The sequence below is a fragment of the Eubalaena glacialis genome, chromosome 2 (genome assembly GCF_028564815.1).
Source record: "Eubalaena glacialis isolate mEubGla1 chromosome 2, mEubGla1.1.hap2.+ XY, whole genome shotgun sequence".
Lineage (NCBI taxonomy): Eukaryota > Metazoa > Chordata > Mammalia > Artiodactyla > Balaenidae > Eubalaena > Eubalaena glacialis.
In genome coordinates, this window is record NC_083717.1 from 16,060,391 (window position 1) to 16,077,461 (window position 17,071).

The 17,071-nt window shown below is 36.2% G+C and overlaps 1 protein-coding gene across 1 annotated transcript in view; it reads right to left on the reverse strand.

Moving 5' to 3' along the window:
- MALRD1 (MAM and LDL receptor class A domain containing 1) overlaps positions 1–17,071 on the reverse strand; it is a 607,787-nt gene that overhangs the window by 309,140 nt on the left and 281,576 nt on the right. Inside the window, exons 26-27 of the mRNA XM_061181405.1 lie at positions 15,803–16,050; positions 11,937–12,228 (exon numbers count right to left, since the gene is read on the reverse strand). Coding sequence (XP_061037388.1) covers positions 11,937–12,228; positions 15,803–16,050 — 540 coding nt within the window. The remainder of the gene's footprint in view (positions 1–11,936; positions 12,229–15,802; positions 16,051–17,071) is intronic.

The window sequence follows — 17,071 nt, forward strand, 5'->3', positions numbered from 1 at the left end:
CATTTATAAGAGCCATAAATTCTTTCAAGCCAGTGATGTCTATCATTTTGATTAGCTGGTGTTTTGAGTCTTCCTTAGACTAACATTACATGTTTACATGAACAAACTTAGTACTGAATGCTTCAGTGAGATATTATAAGAGCTCTTTAATTATTTTTTAAACCTACGTGTTCGAAGCCAGCTCTTTTGTGAGAGTAAATTCTTTGAAGGGAATAGGAGGGGCAGAGGAGGTCTGAACCTTTGCTTTAAGCAATGAATGGAACACGATGAAGGAAAACTAGCAAGTATACAACATGCTTTTAAGAAATTTCAACGTATGCACACTTTAATTTCATAATCCTTTCAGCAGGGAAGAGGACTCGCTGGGAGAGTACATTTACTAAACACTGACTGTATGCCAATGGTTGTTTAAAACATACTATACATGATCTCAACTATCTTTCAAATCACTCAGAAATAGATTCCAAGAGCCCTATTTTTATAGATAAGAAAGATAAGAGAGAGGTTAGTAGATCAGGTGACATTTCATAGGTAGTAAGCAGTACAAAAGTCCAAATTCATCTCTTTAAACCTCAAACACATGCACTTTGCACTAAACATTGTGTACAGGGTCCACTAAATTATAAAGCCAAGTATAATCAGCCAGATTTCCCTAACTCAGGACTCTGAGTTGCTATGTCAGCATTCTCATCAGTAGAATGAATAAATGGATAAATTACTGCCAAGTATTTCAGGGAAATACTTGACCTCAAAGAGAAGCTAATCCATTCAGCCCCCATTGCCTTACATACATTTTCTTAAACAAAAGTTGATTCCCATGTTATATCCCAAAATATAATTGCTGTATAACTCATATTTGGAAATTACTATGGGGATTTAAAATACACATGCACATGCCCACACAAATTAAGACTTGATCCCTGTCATTATACTTAAATTTTTTATTAAATATCTGCCAATAACACAGAGAATATGATAGTGGCTGAATCTGCATATGGACATTTAGAAGAGGAATCTTGGTTATCTTTTTCTTATTAAAATTCTTTAAACAATTATTTTTATCCATCATCATTTAGCAATTAACAAAATTGCCATCAAAATACGCTCTCAAATATAACTTCTAGAGACTCAATAATAACTTAAAATTATTTTTGCTAATAAAACTCTGGGTCTTATTTGACTGATTAGAATCACTGATTCCAGATTCAGTTCAATTGCATCTTCCTAAATATATATGTTTTGCCTCCTCTTGTCTTTTCTATTTTAACCTGTCCTTGACGAAGTTGTTAGCCTACGTACATGAATATAGATGAAAAGTGTGCATGAATTAAAGTCACTTCCAAAAGTTTAATGGATGTAGCTACTGCTTGTGGAACATAACGCCATTTACCCTTCTTTAATCTGTGAAAGTCCCAAGTTAAGTGTTTTTGCAGTAATGAGAAACTGAGAAACATTAAACATTTTAAAGATACACACATACATACACATCAGTCATGACAAATCAAAAATACTGAATTAAAGATGTTTTCAATAAATGATAAGATTGAATGATTACAATGTAATATAAAATAATTATACGTTTGTGATCTCTGCAAGAAAGAAAATTTTGCTAAAACAAATGGTAGAAATATATCCTTAATAAAATGCAAATAATGGAGGCTTACACTCAAATGTCTACTCTATCTAAGGAATACTGGTAAAGATGCCCAAAATATAGGATAATGTAAAATGATATGATTTTTATTGAATAAATGCCTACCATATACCAGACATGAGACTAGGCAAATTATGTAGGCGATTACCTCTTTTTATTTTTAAGAGTCTAAGAATCTAAGAAATAGGTCCTCTCTGCTTTATAGATGAGGAAATTGAGTCTCAGAGAAGTTGTACAACATATAGCTAGTAAGAAGAAAGTCTGAAATTAGTACCTGGTCCACTAGAACATGGTACCTGTGCTTTCCCATTTAGCCTGGGAGTATATTTTTTTGCTTCTATTCAAATAAGAATACAACTGCAATTCTTGAGAATTCACAAATTTTACCCCGACTAATGGAACCCCATTGTCAGGGACAGACATGAAAGTGCCCTACCGTATTCACTTCATCTCCTGTGCTGTCCACTGGGGTAGCCACTAGCCACGAGTGGCTATTGAACAATCAAAATGTGGCTAGTCCAAATTGAGATGGGCTGCAGGTATAAAATACACACTGGATTTAAAGACGTAATATGAAAACAAGAATATAAAATACCTCATTATTATCTTATATTGCTTTTGTGTTAAAATGATAATATTTTGGGTATACTGAGTTAATGCAAATATATTCTAAAAATTAACTTCACTTTTTTTAAACATAACTACTAGCAAATGTAAAATTACACATGTGGCTTACATTTGTGGCTTTTATTATACTTCTGCTAAACGTCCGTGATATTCCTGAATTCTCTTGCACCAACTTTCATTAATATCAATAAAAATCAGTTTGGCTTTTCCTTTTTATTTGTTCAGGATACCCCCCAAATATATTTAAATACATATATCCTTATATACACAAGTGTATACATATATACACTTATATACATATATGTACACATACATACTGCCTTCCTTTAAAATGTCAGAGACTCCAAAAAGAGTCCTCTGAACTCACGATGCAGTCATAGTTTTCCTGAATCATTTCACAGTTTGAGTCTGAAAATGCTTAGCTTTTCACTTCTACCAAGAGAAAGGCATATACTTTTAATTTCTGGAGGTACATAAAGGTACATCGAGTAGTTTTTAGGAATGTTAACTCCATAAGCATTTCTTTTATTTGCTGCATTTGAATGTAAGCATCACAGCTGAGATAGCTATGAAAACATTAAATTATTTCACCTCAATTTTCAGAATGCTCCTGATAATATAAATAATGGCAATTGGTTTTTTCAGTTCATTGGTTTTTTTTTTGTTTTTTTTTTGGCACAGACTCTTTCTACTGCAGCCATCCCTACCAGTTATCATACCTCCTATGAATGAATACTGTCTCTCTTTTTGGCTCACTTTGTATTCTTTCATTCTTTTATGTGTGCTTGTTTTCTAAGACCATTCAATATCCTTTCAGTGTATGTTCATTTTGAGGAAGAAAATTGATATTCAAGGTGGTCCCAGTATAGTTCCCGTTTAAAACCCAGTTTAGCTTTATAAAGAAAATTATCTGAGATACTTCTACACAAGGTCCTGCTTCAGTCAAACTACCCGCCCACATCCACCTCCAAGGTTTGCATGACACAATCTCTGCTCTGCCTAGTGCCTTAGGGCCTGGCCACAGTGCTCTCCCCACCTCATTCATTATATGGTCCGACTGTGCTCACACTTGGTCTCCCTGTGTCGCAAAGGGTTTCCCTTCTATGAGCTCCAAGTGTGGTTCCAAACTCCTGCCCATACTGTGCAGAAGTCTCAAACTAGCTCCCTCCACTGGATGTTTTATCTTCTTTACATCCTCATAAAGTTTTATATATTTCTCCTGGCACTTTATTATATCCAACCTAATATTAGAGTTATTTGAGACGTTTTTCCTATTCTCCATTACCATGTTGAGATATTCTTAAGAGCAGAGATTCTCTTAATTTCTATTCATCAAAATTTTTAATAAACACCTAAAATAGCAAAAGGATATACAAATTACTCTAGCAATATATACCCTTAATTTTATAATTAATATATAATTTATACCACTTTGTATATATTTTTAAATTTTCCTTTTGGAAGCCTTTTTTTGTTTGTTTAAGAAACTTTATTCCAGATTTCACAGATTTAAAAATTTTAAATTCCCAATGAGATTGGTTTGTTCCTCTGACATCCCACTTAGTAGTTGTTCGCTGAAGTTTAAAGTGGTTCAACATAAAACTTTTGCTCCCTCACTACTTGGATGCTATGAGATTACTTTTTATTATGATCAAAAATTTCTTATTTAAAAGGCCAGACCTGTACAAGAGCTAGCATAGCTGCCAACAAACCGCCTACACAGAATGAAAGGTGAAGGTTTTCTCAAGAAAGTAGATTAGGGGTGGAGTCAAGTTGGCATACTAGGAGGATACGGAATTCGCATCTCCTCACAACTAGGTCACCTACCAGGGACCACAGACACCTAAGGGGACAGGAGGAAGCCCCAGTGACCAGGTAGGATGTGGGGCATGGGGGGAGTGAAGGGGGAGGAGAAGTGGAGGCAGGCGTCCCTGAGGGGTGGCTGGGGGAGGGGAAGGGATCCCATGCCCAAAGGGGGAAATTGGGGAACCGTTGGGAGGGCAGAGGATCAAAAGAGACCGTGGCCAGGTTTCCTCTGCCCACTTGGGCCCCAGGAACCTGTTGAGATGCCAGGCCTGATCCTCTGCCCACCTAGGCCCCCTCCAGCCGCACACATCCTGAGGGAGTGGGAGGGAGGGAAGGGGGAGCAAAACTAAAGGCCGGACCTCTGGGATCAGCATGCTTGAGGGGCAGCTAGGGGAGGTGAGGAGTTCCTACACCCAGCGGAACCCACCCACGGTTAGGGGTAGAAGGGCGACGGGGAGACCCTGGGGGAGATGGTGGGGGAGGGGCACGAAGGAACAGAAGGGAACGTGGCCAGTGCTTTCCCTGTCCACTTAGGCACCGGGCAGCCTGTTGGGTTCCCGGGCCTAAACCTCTGCCCCTGGAGCCTCCCTCCTGCCACGTAGAGCCCAAGCCCCGCCCCTACACCCCCACCTAGGGCCCCACCTCTACACTCGGAGACCCCCTCCAATGCGCTGGGCCTAAACCATACCCACATACCCTCACCCAGCGCCTTACCTCCAAACTCCAGAACTCCACACTCCAGAGGCACTCTTTTCGACATGCTGCCTCTCCCCTTCTGCACAGGTCCTAAGCAGAGGCCCCGCCACATACTTGAACATCGCTCCCCCACCTGCCTAGGTCCCGCCTCACCCTAAACCGTGCCCCTGCCTAAGTTCCACCCCCGCCTAAACTCTGTCCAAATAGCCAAGGGTTTTTTTTTTTTTTTTTCCCCTCTTTTAGATTGGGGTTCTGTTTTACCTTGTAGATTCATTCCTATTGATTCTTTTATATATTTTTTCCTAATAAATCTTTTATTTTTCTATTTTATTTTATTCTTTATACTTTGTTCTTATCTATCCTTTTGGCTTGTTCCCCGCCCCCTTTTTAAAAAATTTTTTTTATCTTTTATATTTTCTGTTGTGGATTTATTTTACCTTGTTGCAGTTATTTCCATTACAGTTCTATTTTTCCTAATATATTTTTTATCTTTCTAATTTTATTTTGTTTTTTATTCTTTGATATTGTACTGCTCCTTTTTTTCTTTCCTCCTTTTTTTTTTTTTTTACCGTGCCACGAAGCCTGCAGGATCTTGGTTCCCAGGCTGGATTTGGACTGGAGAGCCTATAGTGGGAGCTCCAAGTCCAAAATGCTGGAATAACAGAGAACCTCAGACCCAAGGAAATATTAATCAGAGTGAGGGCTCCTGGAGGTCCTCATCTCAGCACCAAGACCTGGCTCTATCCAACTGCCTGAAAACTCCAGTGCTGGACGTCTCAGGCCAAACAACCAGTAAGAGAGGAATACAGCACCACCCATCAAAGAAAAAAAAAAAGAAAGAAACGACAAAATAATATGTTACAGAAGAAGGAGCAAGGTAAAAACCTACAAGACCAAATAAATGAAGAAGAAATAGGCAACCTACCTGAAAAAGAATTGAGAGTAATGAGAGTAAAGGTGATCCAAAATCTCAGAAATAGAATGGAGAAAATACAAGAAATATTTAACAAAGATCTAGAAGAACTAAAGAGCAAATAAAGACTGATGAACAACACAGCTGGTGAAATTAAAAATACTCTAGAAGGAATCAGTAGCAGAATAAATGAGGAAGAAGAACGGATAGGTGACCTGGAAGATAAAATAGTGGAAATAACTACCACAGAGAAGAATAAAGAAAAAAGAATGAAAAGAATTGAGGACAGTCTCAGAGACCTCTGGGACAACATTAAATGAACCAATATTCAAATTATAAGAGTCCAGAAGGAGAAGAAAAAAAGGGTATGAGAAAATATTTGAAGAGATTATAGTTGAAAACTTCCCTAACATAGGAAAGGAAATAGTCAATAAAGTCCAGGAAGCACAGAGAGTCCCACATAGGATAAATCCAAAGAGAAACATGCCAGACACATATTAATCAAACTATCAAAAATTAAATACAAAGAAAAAATATTAAAGGCAGCAAGGGAAAAGCAACAAATAACATACAAGGGAATCCCCATAAGGTTAACAGCTGATCTTTCAGCAGAAACTCTGCAAGCCAGAAGGGAGTGGCAGGACATATTTAAAGAGATGAAAGGGAAAAACCTACAGCGAAGATTACTCTACCCAACAAGGATCTCATTCATATTCGATGGAGAAATTAAAACCTTTACAGAGAAGCAAAAGTTAAGAGAATTCAGCACCACCAAATCAGCTTTACAACAAATGCTAAAGGAACTTCTCTAGGCAGAAAACACAAGGGAAGGAAAAGACCTACAAAAACAAACACAAAACAATTAAGAAAATGGTAATAGGAACATATATATCGATCATTACCTTAAATGTAAATGGATTAAATGCTCCAACCAAAAGACATAGACTGACTGAATGGATACAAAAACAAACCCATATATATGCTGTCTACAAGAGATGCACTTCAGACTTAGGGACACAAAAAGACTGAAAGTGAGGGGATGGAAAAAGATATTCCATGCAAATGGAAATCAAAAGAAAGCTGGAGAAGCAATTCTCATATCAGACAAAACAGACTTTACAAGAGACAAAGAAGGACACTACATAATGATCAAGGGATCAATCCAAGAAGATGATATAACAATTGTAAAGATTTATGCACCCAACATAGGGGTACCTCAATACATAAGACAAATGCTAACAGCCATAAAAAAGGAAATCAACAGTAACACAGATATAGTAGGGGACTTTAACATCCCACTTTCACCAATGGACAGATCATCCAAAATGAAAATAAATAAGGAAACACAAGCTTTAAATGACACATTAAAAAAGATGGACTTAATTGATATTTATAGGACATTCCATCCAAAAACAACAGAATACACTTTCTTCTCAAGTGTTCATGGAACATTCTCCAGGATAGATCATATCCTGGGTCACAAATCAAGCCTTGGTAAATTTAAGAAAATTGGAATCATATCAAGTATCTTTTCTGACCACAACGCTATGAGACTACATATCAATTACAGGACAAAATCTGTAAAATATACAAACACATGGAGGCTAAACAATACACTACTAAATAACCAAGAGATCACTGAAGAAATCAATGAGGAAATCAAAAAATACCTAGAAACAAATGACAGTGAAAACACGATGGCCTAAAACCTATGGGATGCAGCAAAAGCAGCTCTAAGAGGGAAGTTTAATGCAATACAATCCTACCTCAAGTAAAAAGAAAAATCTCAAATAACCAACCTAACCTTACACCTAAAGCAATTAGAGAAAGAAGAACAAAAAACCCCAAAGTTAGCAGAAGGAACGAAACCATAAAGATCAGATCAGAAATAAATGAAAAAGAAATGAAGGAAATGATAGCAACGATCAATAAAACTAAAAGCTGGTTCTTTGAGAAGATAAACAAAATTGATAAACCATTAGTCAGACTCATCAAGACAAAAAGGGAGAAGACTCAAATCAACAGAATTAGAAATGAAAAGGAGAAGTAACAACTGACACGGCAGAAATACAAAGGATCATGAGAGATTACTACAAGCAACTCTATGCCAATAAAATGGACAACCTGGAAGAAACGGACAAATTCTTAGAAATGCACAACCTTCCAAGACTGAACCAGGAAGAAATAGAAAATATGAACAGACCAATCAGAAGCACTGAAATTGAAACTGTGATTAAAAATCTTCCAACAAACAAAAGCCCAGGACCAGATGGCTTCACAGGCGAATTCTATCAAACATCTAGAGAAGAGCTAACACCTCTCCTTCTCAAACTCTTCCAAAATATAGCAAAGGGAGGAACACACCCAAACTCATTCTATGAGGCCACCATCACCCTGATACCAAAACAAGACAAAGATGTCACAATAAAAGAAAACTACAGGCCAATATCTCTGATGAACATAGATGCAAAACTCCTCAACAAAATACTAGCAACAGAATCCAACAGCACATTAAAAGGATCATACACCATGATCAAGTGAGTTTATCCCAGGAATGCAAGGATTCTTCAATATACTCAAATCAATCAATGTGATATACTATATTAACAAATAGAAGGCTAAAAACCATATGATCATCTCAATAGATGCAGAAAAAACTTTCGACAAAGTTCAACACCCATTTATGATAAAAAGTCTCCAGAAAGTAGGCATAGAGGGAACTTACCTCAACATAATAAAGGCCATATATGACAAACCCACAGCCAACATCGTTCTTAATGGTGAAAAACTGAAGCCATTTCCTCTAAGATCAGAAACAAGACAAGATTGCCCATTCTCACCACTATTATTCAACATAGTTTTGGAAGTTTTAGCAACAGCAATCAGAGAAGAAAAAGAAATAAAAGGAATCCAAATCAGAAAAGAAGTAAAACTGTCACTGTTTGCAGATGATGTGATACTATACATAGAGAATCCTAAAGATGCTACCAGAAAACTACTAGAGCTAATCAATGAATTTGGTAGAGTAGCAGGATACAATATTAATGCACAGAAATCTCTTGCATTCCTATACACTAATGATGAAAAATCTGAAAGAGAAATTAAGTAAATGCTCCCATTTACCATTGAAACAAAAAGAATAAAATACCTAGGAATAAACCTACCTAAGGAGACAAAAGACCTGTATGTAGAAAACTATAAGACATTGATGAAAGAAATTAAAGATGATACAAACAGATGGAGAGGTATACCATGTTCTTGCATTGGAAGAATGAACACTGTGAAAATGACTATACTACCCAAAGCAATCTACAGATTCAGCGCAATCCCTATCAAACTACCAATGGCATTTTTCATAGAACTAGAACAAAATCTATCACAATTTGTATGGAAACACGAAAGACCCCGAATAGCCAAAGCAATCTTGAAAAAGAAAAATGGAGCTGGAGGAATCAGACTCCCTGACTTCAAGCTCTACTACAAAGCTACAGTAATCAAGACAGTATGGTACTGGCACAAAAACAGAAATACAGATCAATGGAACAGGATAGAAAGCCCAAAGATAAACCCATGCACATATAGTCACCTTATCTTTGATAAAGGAGGCAAGAGTATACAATGGAGAAAAGACAGCCTCTTCAATAAGTGGTACTGGGAAAACTGGACAGCTACATGTAAAAGAATGAAATTAGAACACTTCCTAACACCGTACACAAAAATAAACTCAAAATGGACTGAAGACCTAAATGTAAGGCCAGACACTATAAAACTCTTAGAGGAAAACATAGGCAGAACACTCTATGACATAATTCACAGCAAGATCCTTTTCGACCCACATCCTAGAGAAATGGAAATAAAAACAAAAATAAACAAATGGGGCCTAATGAAAACTTAAAAGCTTTTGCACGGTAAAGGAAACCATAAACAAGATGAAAAGACAACCCTCAGAATGGGAGAAAATATTGGCAAATGAAGCAACTGACAAAGGATTAATCTCCAAAATATACAAGCAGCTCATGCAGCTCAATATCAAAAAAATAAACAACCCAATCCAAAAATGGGCAGAAGACCTAAATACACATTTCTCCAAAGAAGATATACAGATTGCTAACAAACACATGAAAAGATGCTCAGCATCACTAATCATTAGAGAAATGCAAATCAAAACTACAACAAGGTATCACCTCACACCAGTCAGAATGGCCATCATCAAAATATCTACAAACAATAAAGGCTGGAGAGGGTGTGGAGAAAAGGGAACTCTCTTGCACTGTTGGTGGGAATGTAAATTGATACAGCCACTACAGAGAACAGTATGGAAGTTCCTTAAAAAACTAAAAATAGAACTACCATATGACCCAGCCATCCCACTACTGGGCATATACCCTGAGAAAACCATAATTCAAAAAGAGTCATGTACCACAATGTTCATTGCAGCGCTACACTAGCCAGGACATGGAAGCAACCTAAGTGTCCATCGACAGATGAATGGATAAAGAAGATGTGGTACATATATACAATGGAATATTACTCAACCATAAAAAGAAATGAAATTGAGTTATTTGTAGCGAGGTGGATCGACCTAGAGTCTGTCATACAGAGTGAAGTAACTCAGAAAGAGAAAAACAAATACTGTATGCTAACACATATATATGGGGTCTAAAAAAAAATGGTTCTGATGAACCCAGGGGCAGTACCGGAATAAAGACACAGATATAGAGACTGGACTTGAGGACACGGGGCGGGGGAAGGTAAGCTGGTATGAAGTGAGAGAGCAACACTGACCTATATACATTACCAAATGTAAAATAGATAACTAGTGGGAAGTAGCTGCATAGTACAGGGAGATCAGCTCGGTGCTTTGTGACCACCTAGAGGGGTGGGATAAGGAGGGTGGGAGGGAGACTCAAGAGGGAGGGGATATGGGGATATACGTTTGCATATAACTGATTCACTTTGTTATACAGCAGAAACTAACACAACATTGTACAGCAATTATACTCCAATAAATACGTTAAAAAAGAAAAAGAAAGTAGATTAGTGTGAGGTATCTGAAATGCTTTTACATTAAATTCACATAAGTATACTTATCCCTCAACACAGTCTTGAAATGTTTCTTTTCCTCTGTACTATTCCATATAGTGCTGGAAACATCAGGCAAGGAGCCTGGCTTAACTATGTGTCAATGGGAAAATATTTATCTAGAAACCTACTCTTAACCAAATTAAAACACTCCCTTTAAAATGTATGAGGAAGTTATGGCAGAAATGGCAGTGTTCCCCATTCCACCCACCATGTTAAAAGTCAGTACAAACAAATTAGTTCATTCTTCTTAAAGCACTTTTGTTTTTGTTAATTATAAGATATAATTTATATACAAAATTAATGGCACTTTTATTTTCTATTCCAAACTCATGGTTTAAATATTAATATATGTCATATTATCAACTGATAAAATTTGTTTTTTTGTTTTTTGTTTTTTTTGCCACACCATGCAGCATGTGGGAGCTTAGTTCCCAGGCCAGGGATTGAACCCAAGGCCCCTACATTGAGAGTGCAGAGTCTTAACCACTGGACCGCCAGGGAAGTCCCAAAATTTGTTCTTTTGTCATTTTAACACTATATACTGCATTTTCATCTCATTCTCTAATATTTTATATGAGTTAATGCTACTTGCTATTTCCACTTCTTACAATATTGTCACTGTATGTATTATATTGGACACCTACCAATAATCTAATTATTTAGACAAATTACCCCTAAATTTTTACATGAATGGATGGACATATTCAATCATCTAAACTATTTAAATATATAAACTCAACATTCAAATGAATAAAGTATTGGTCTAAAAAGAATAAAGTAAATAACGTAACCACAGTAACATCTAATTAAAATTGAGTAAGTCTGTTCTTGATGTTCTTATATTGTATTAAGAGTGAATTGATATTTACTAAGGACTGAATTCTGAATCAGACTGAAAACAAAGGAGTCTTAGTTTATTGATCTAAGAAGAAATTGACTAAACTAGGAAGTGGGGAACTGGTAAATATACCAAAGCTTGGAGAAATGTTGGAAGGCAAGTTTATGAGTAAAGCCTTGAAAGATAACATTTTAGATCAGAAAGATTTTTCTTTATGAAAACAATGATTTACTAGGTGTTTATGTCACTTCTTTTCCATTTCCTTCCTTCCCACCTACCACTCTGTAAAAGCACCACACAAACAAATTAAAATGTACCTGCTGGAAGAGGCATTTTGAGTTCCTCTTTCATGGAGTGATGGAATGATAGACAGTTCTTTGTAAGCACAATGTCATCCAGTGCAATATCTCCATGGTGGCCTTTCCCAACTCTGCCTTCAAATTTGAGTTGGAAGTCCTCATCACCAGACAGGGATAGTTCTTCCCGCTTCCAGAAATTGCCTTGTTCTACAGTGAGGTTAAGTAGGACCTTCGTTTGGTTTGAGACTGATACCTGGATCAAAGTGAGCGCTCCAATGCCATGTCCATACATGTGATAATGAAAAATTATCTGTAACCAAGAATCAGTATATTATATATAATTAGTATAATTAATTTCACCTTATTTTCAATTATATCATATTGTCCTCTCCTTTCTTAACAGATTCCTGAAGGAAAATTAGATCTGTATGTTCTATTGCTCTGTGAGTACTCTACCAATGAATGAAATTAGGCCAGCCTTAAATCATATGTTGCAAAACATGGAAAATAGTACAATAAGGATCAAAGAGAAACTCAGTTGAAAAATGAGCAGAGTTCACTTCCTTTCTGTGACTTATAAAAGTAGGATTCCTCCAAAAACTCTTAAGATCCACTGTCAAAGGAATAAAAATATCATTAAAAAGTGATGTATTATATAGAAAGGCTTTTCATGATTAAGAAATATCAGGTACTAAAGAAAATCATTTCTAATCTCATGAAACTTAAGTCATTTTCTTCAAAATAGCAGAGTACTTTATTGCTTATTCCACCACATCCTTGCACTTGAAACACATTTTTAGTTCTACAAGATCCTCAGGGCTGTACTATACACAGCAAAACCACCAGAATAGCAATTTCTAAATTTTACTTGAAATGCTTTAGAAGAGCAGACTTGAGAGTTGTACCGCCAAGTAAAAATTAATGTAAGTATTTCCAGGGATTAACATTTCAATGTTTCAAAGAAGGAGTTTACCAGATTTTTAGTGATTGTTACACAGATGGAGAAAGACAGGGGAAATTCTAGGAGGAAGAAGAATATGAGTTAGGAACAATAGGGACTGAGAGTGTTTTTAAGCTTTTGTCTTGTCTTTTTTATGAATGAGGGAAAAGAGTAATGGTGGGTGATCTTCACACAGGAAAATCACATTTTGGAAACACTAGCACTCATGGATATTATATTCTAGAGAAAGAAAAATGAAATGTGTTTAAAGGGTAAAGAATGTGATTGGACAATATATGCAATGCATACTTCAAAGAGCACCAAGAAGAGCTAAGCCATGTAAGTAACTCTATGCAAATTTCCTAGCTGATGAATAATACCTGAATTTCAGGTATTATTCTATGATCCAAAAATGTTTCTTCTATTGATTAATCCATTACTGTTGGAAAACATGAGCTCTATGACCACTTTGGCTTGTTTGGGGAGGACTGGTCAAACCTGAGTGTCACACAGTGAGAAACAAAAAGAGTCTGAGGACAGTCTCTTGAGCAGCGTCAATAGGAAAGAGAGGAAACTACCCAACAGGCATAGCACATGTCTGTCTGGAGCCCTTGCAGTCATAGGTGTGGTCTTCCCAGTATTCTCCCTTGTTTTGTCTTCTTATTTGCACAGAAAGCATAAGGCATATGTTTTATGTCACAGTAAATACTTCCTTATCTTCTTGAGGCCATTTTCTGAATGACGCCATTGGGCCAACATGCAAACAAGCATCTAAATACTCCATTTCTACAGAGAACACTTGATGACAATGTAACCTAATCACAGGGCAACATGAGTGAATAAAAATCTCTTAAGTATTAAATTCTTCTAAGGAGGCATTTTCACTGGAAATTTCAGTTACTCAGAGGTTTGATCTCTACCCTCATCAATCTATGTCTGCATCCCTTCCTGCCTCCCACCCATCCCTCAAAAGGAAGAAAAATCTCCAATATGATTTTTTCTGCCTGAAGTTTTCCACAAGGTCAAGTGACAGAAAGGATTTTCATGAAAATATGGAAGGTCACTCTGCTTACCTGATAAACAAATTTTTATATATGAGAGACCCAATCATTCCCAGCATGACCTTTCCTTACTTCTTTGTATTCAATCTATATCATAAATATTCATAAAGTGAACCATTCATCATTAATTTTTTGACATTTCTCCTAGACATACTTCATTATTCTCACACAGGTGTTTAAAACAGTGGGAACTATAGTGCTGGGACCAGGGAAAAATAGAGATGAATGAGATCCTCAGTAACTACAGTATGAAAAAAAAAATCTTTTGAACATTCTTAGAGGAAGTCTAAAAAGAAAAGCTAAGGAGTCTGTTTTCGATGTCTTTCAAATTACTCAATACTTTCTTGAAAATAAACCCCAGCATACCAGATTTTATATATGTTGAGTCTATATCTATAAATCTATATACCCATAGATATTCTGAAATTTTCAAATTAGTTCTAGTCTTAGAAATCTAATTAAAAATTAAACATGAAATATATACAATTTCAGTTTGACTTCTTTGCTTTTCTAAAACTCAACGTTTGCAAAACTAATTAAATAAAGTTTAATATAATTGTGTATGATTCATTACATCCATTCTGGACTGCTGACTGAGTTATGTCTTTAAAACTCTGAGCGTGTCACTTTCTTGCAGAAAATCTATGAAATTTGCCTGAAGAGAGAAGAGAGATGTGATTACTCCCTGAGAATTAAACTATGAAATCAATTTAAGATGACACAGAAAAGCTCCTAAGACAAACTGAAGGTTTAACATGTATTAAGACTGGGAAAATGGTAGGATGTAAAGGATGGTCAGTATAAAACAGAGAAACATCTGTAATAAGTACAGGTACAGCTGGGGAGCCTTTGAGCAAAGATTTAATATGCTCCCTTCTGGGGTTAGGGCTCTCTATTGTGGAGACAGATACACAAGAATATTACAATTTGAAGATAATAAAGATTTGAATCATGTTATTGTCTCCCAGCCTGATTCTTCGATCGGCTAGCAACTTTCTGAATATAATTTGTTTTCCTTTCAGTGTTCAGACATTGGGGAATATACCAGTCAGAATACATGTGTTCAGAGCTTATGGAGATTGCATTTCTTGCCGTAAATATAAATAAATGGCAAATTTATTCATGCATTAATCTTTTATAAGCAAGATTCTGTGAAGTCATCTCTGAGTGCTTAATTTATATGTAAAGATAAATTTAGCCCCTAGCCTAGCTGACTCAAATCCTTTGGGGACTAAAAATAGACAATCATGCAAACAATAAATAAAGTGAAGGTCCTTGCATATGCATAGTCATCATATGAAGATCCATACAACTCTATTTATACTTTTAACACTCTATAAATGTTTTCTTCAAATTTCCACAGCATAATGGCTAAACCATTTTTTCTTCCTGCCCCTAGAAATTCTACTTTTTAAAGGGTCAATTTCAGTCTTTCCTTTTCCATGAAGACGTCTTCAAACATTTTATCATGGTGCCAACTATGACTCATATTAGTTCTTGGAAATATTTAACTTTATACTATTTCTCATTGTTTAATTCTCTTTCTTATGGTGAAATTCCCATAATTCCAATAAGTACCAAGTTCCCTGAGTGGACACAACTGATATTTTACTTCTTTTGTTCTACCCATGGTTATGGATAATAACCACGACATTTTCCAATGGTTTCCAAAATTCCTTGTCTATGGAACTTATCCACAGGATAAATTCTTCCAACAGCTCTAATGATCCTTCCCTTTCACCCTTACTTCACTTTCTCCCTCCCTCACATATTCCAAGTTGAATACATTCAAACTCATTTGTTGGTCTGGTGCCGGCCGTTTCATTTTCTGTACTTAACTCCATCAGAAGTTGTTCATAATATTTCTGGGTTTCTTCCCATACCTTACAGTTTTTGCTTCTTCCGCTTATGACTGGGCTTGAAATTCTGGCTGCTCTCATGGGCTGCTGAGGGAACAAGCTCTTTATGAAGATGTAATGACCAGATGAATTTCGCAAGGTGTGATCAGCAGCTGGCTCTGTGCCTGAGGCAGGGATGCTGCTAGCCTTCAGATTCCAGTCAAAGTCGTCATCCTGCTCCTGCTCCCAGGAGCAAAGATCGAACTCAAAATCACAGCACCCACTGGAGGTACCTGGAAAACATTTCCCAATTTATGGTGGAGAGAAAAAGGAAATTAGTAGATAAAGCATGCAATCACAAAGTACAGTAATCTTATTAAACACACTCATGTTTCAGGATCTTTGAACTTGCTACTCTCTCTGCCTGGCTTCTTTCCCAAATGGCCTGTCCACTCACTTCTATCAGATCTGTATTTGAGCATCACCTTCTCAGTGGGTCCTTATTTATCAGCGTACGTAAAATCTCCTATCCTCAACTCTGTCCTGCTTCACTTGTTTATTTTTATTTTGGGCACTTTTCTAACACATTATATGTTTTACCTACTTATTTTTTGTCTTCCCCCACTCCTCACTCATCAGAATGCATGTGTTATAAAGGAGAGAATTTGCTCAGTTTTATTGTTATATTCCCAGTGCCTGGCAAATAATTGCTCAATTTGCTGAATAAATAAATGAACTTTTAAAAAAGAAAAAAAATACAGTAATCTTATGTAGCTTTTGTATATAGAATGGATAAACAACAAGGTCCTACTCTATAGCACAGAGAACTATATTCAATATCCTGTGATAAACGATAATGGAAAAGAATATAAAAAAGAATGTATATATATGTATAATGGAATCACTTTGCTGTACAGCAGTAATTAACACAACATTGTAAATCAACAATACTTCAATTAAAAAATTGAAAATATTGCAGTAATCCTGCCACATCATGTAATGTTAGAAACCTTACAATATTATCCTGACAGCAACATTAAAATAGAATAGTTTAGTTTGTTACACACAGCTATTTCCATGGCTCATTTAAGTTTATTTCTTCAATAGTCTGGTCCCTGTGTCAAAATCCATGAGAAAATATTCCAGCATTACACACATTTCCTCCTGCAAACACCTATTTGGCCAATGTAATTTATTTCTTCTCTCTTCTCATCTTTGCTTCTCAGATCTTGGTAGGGAATTTAGGAAGTTTATTATTCTGCAACACAGTTTAGCTGGGAAATACTTCCTAAAGCAAAAGTTATTAATCATTGT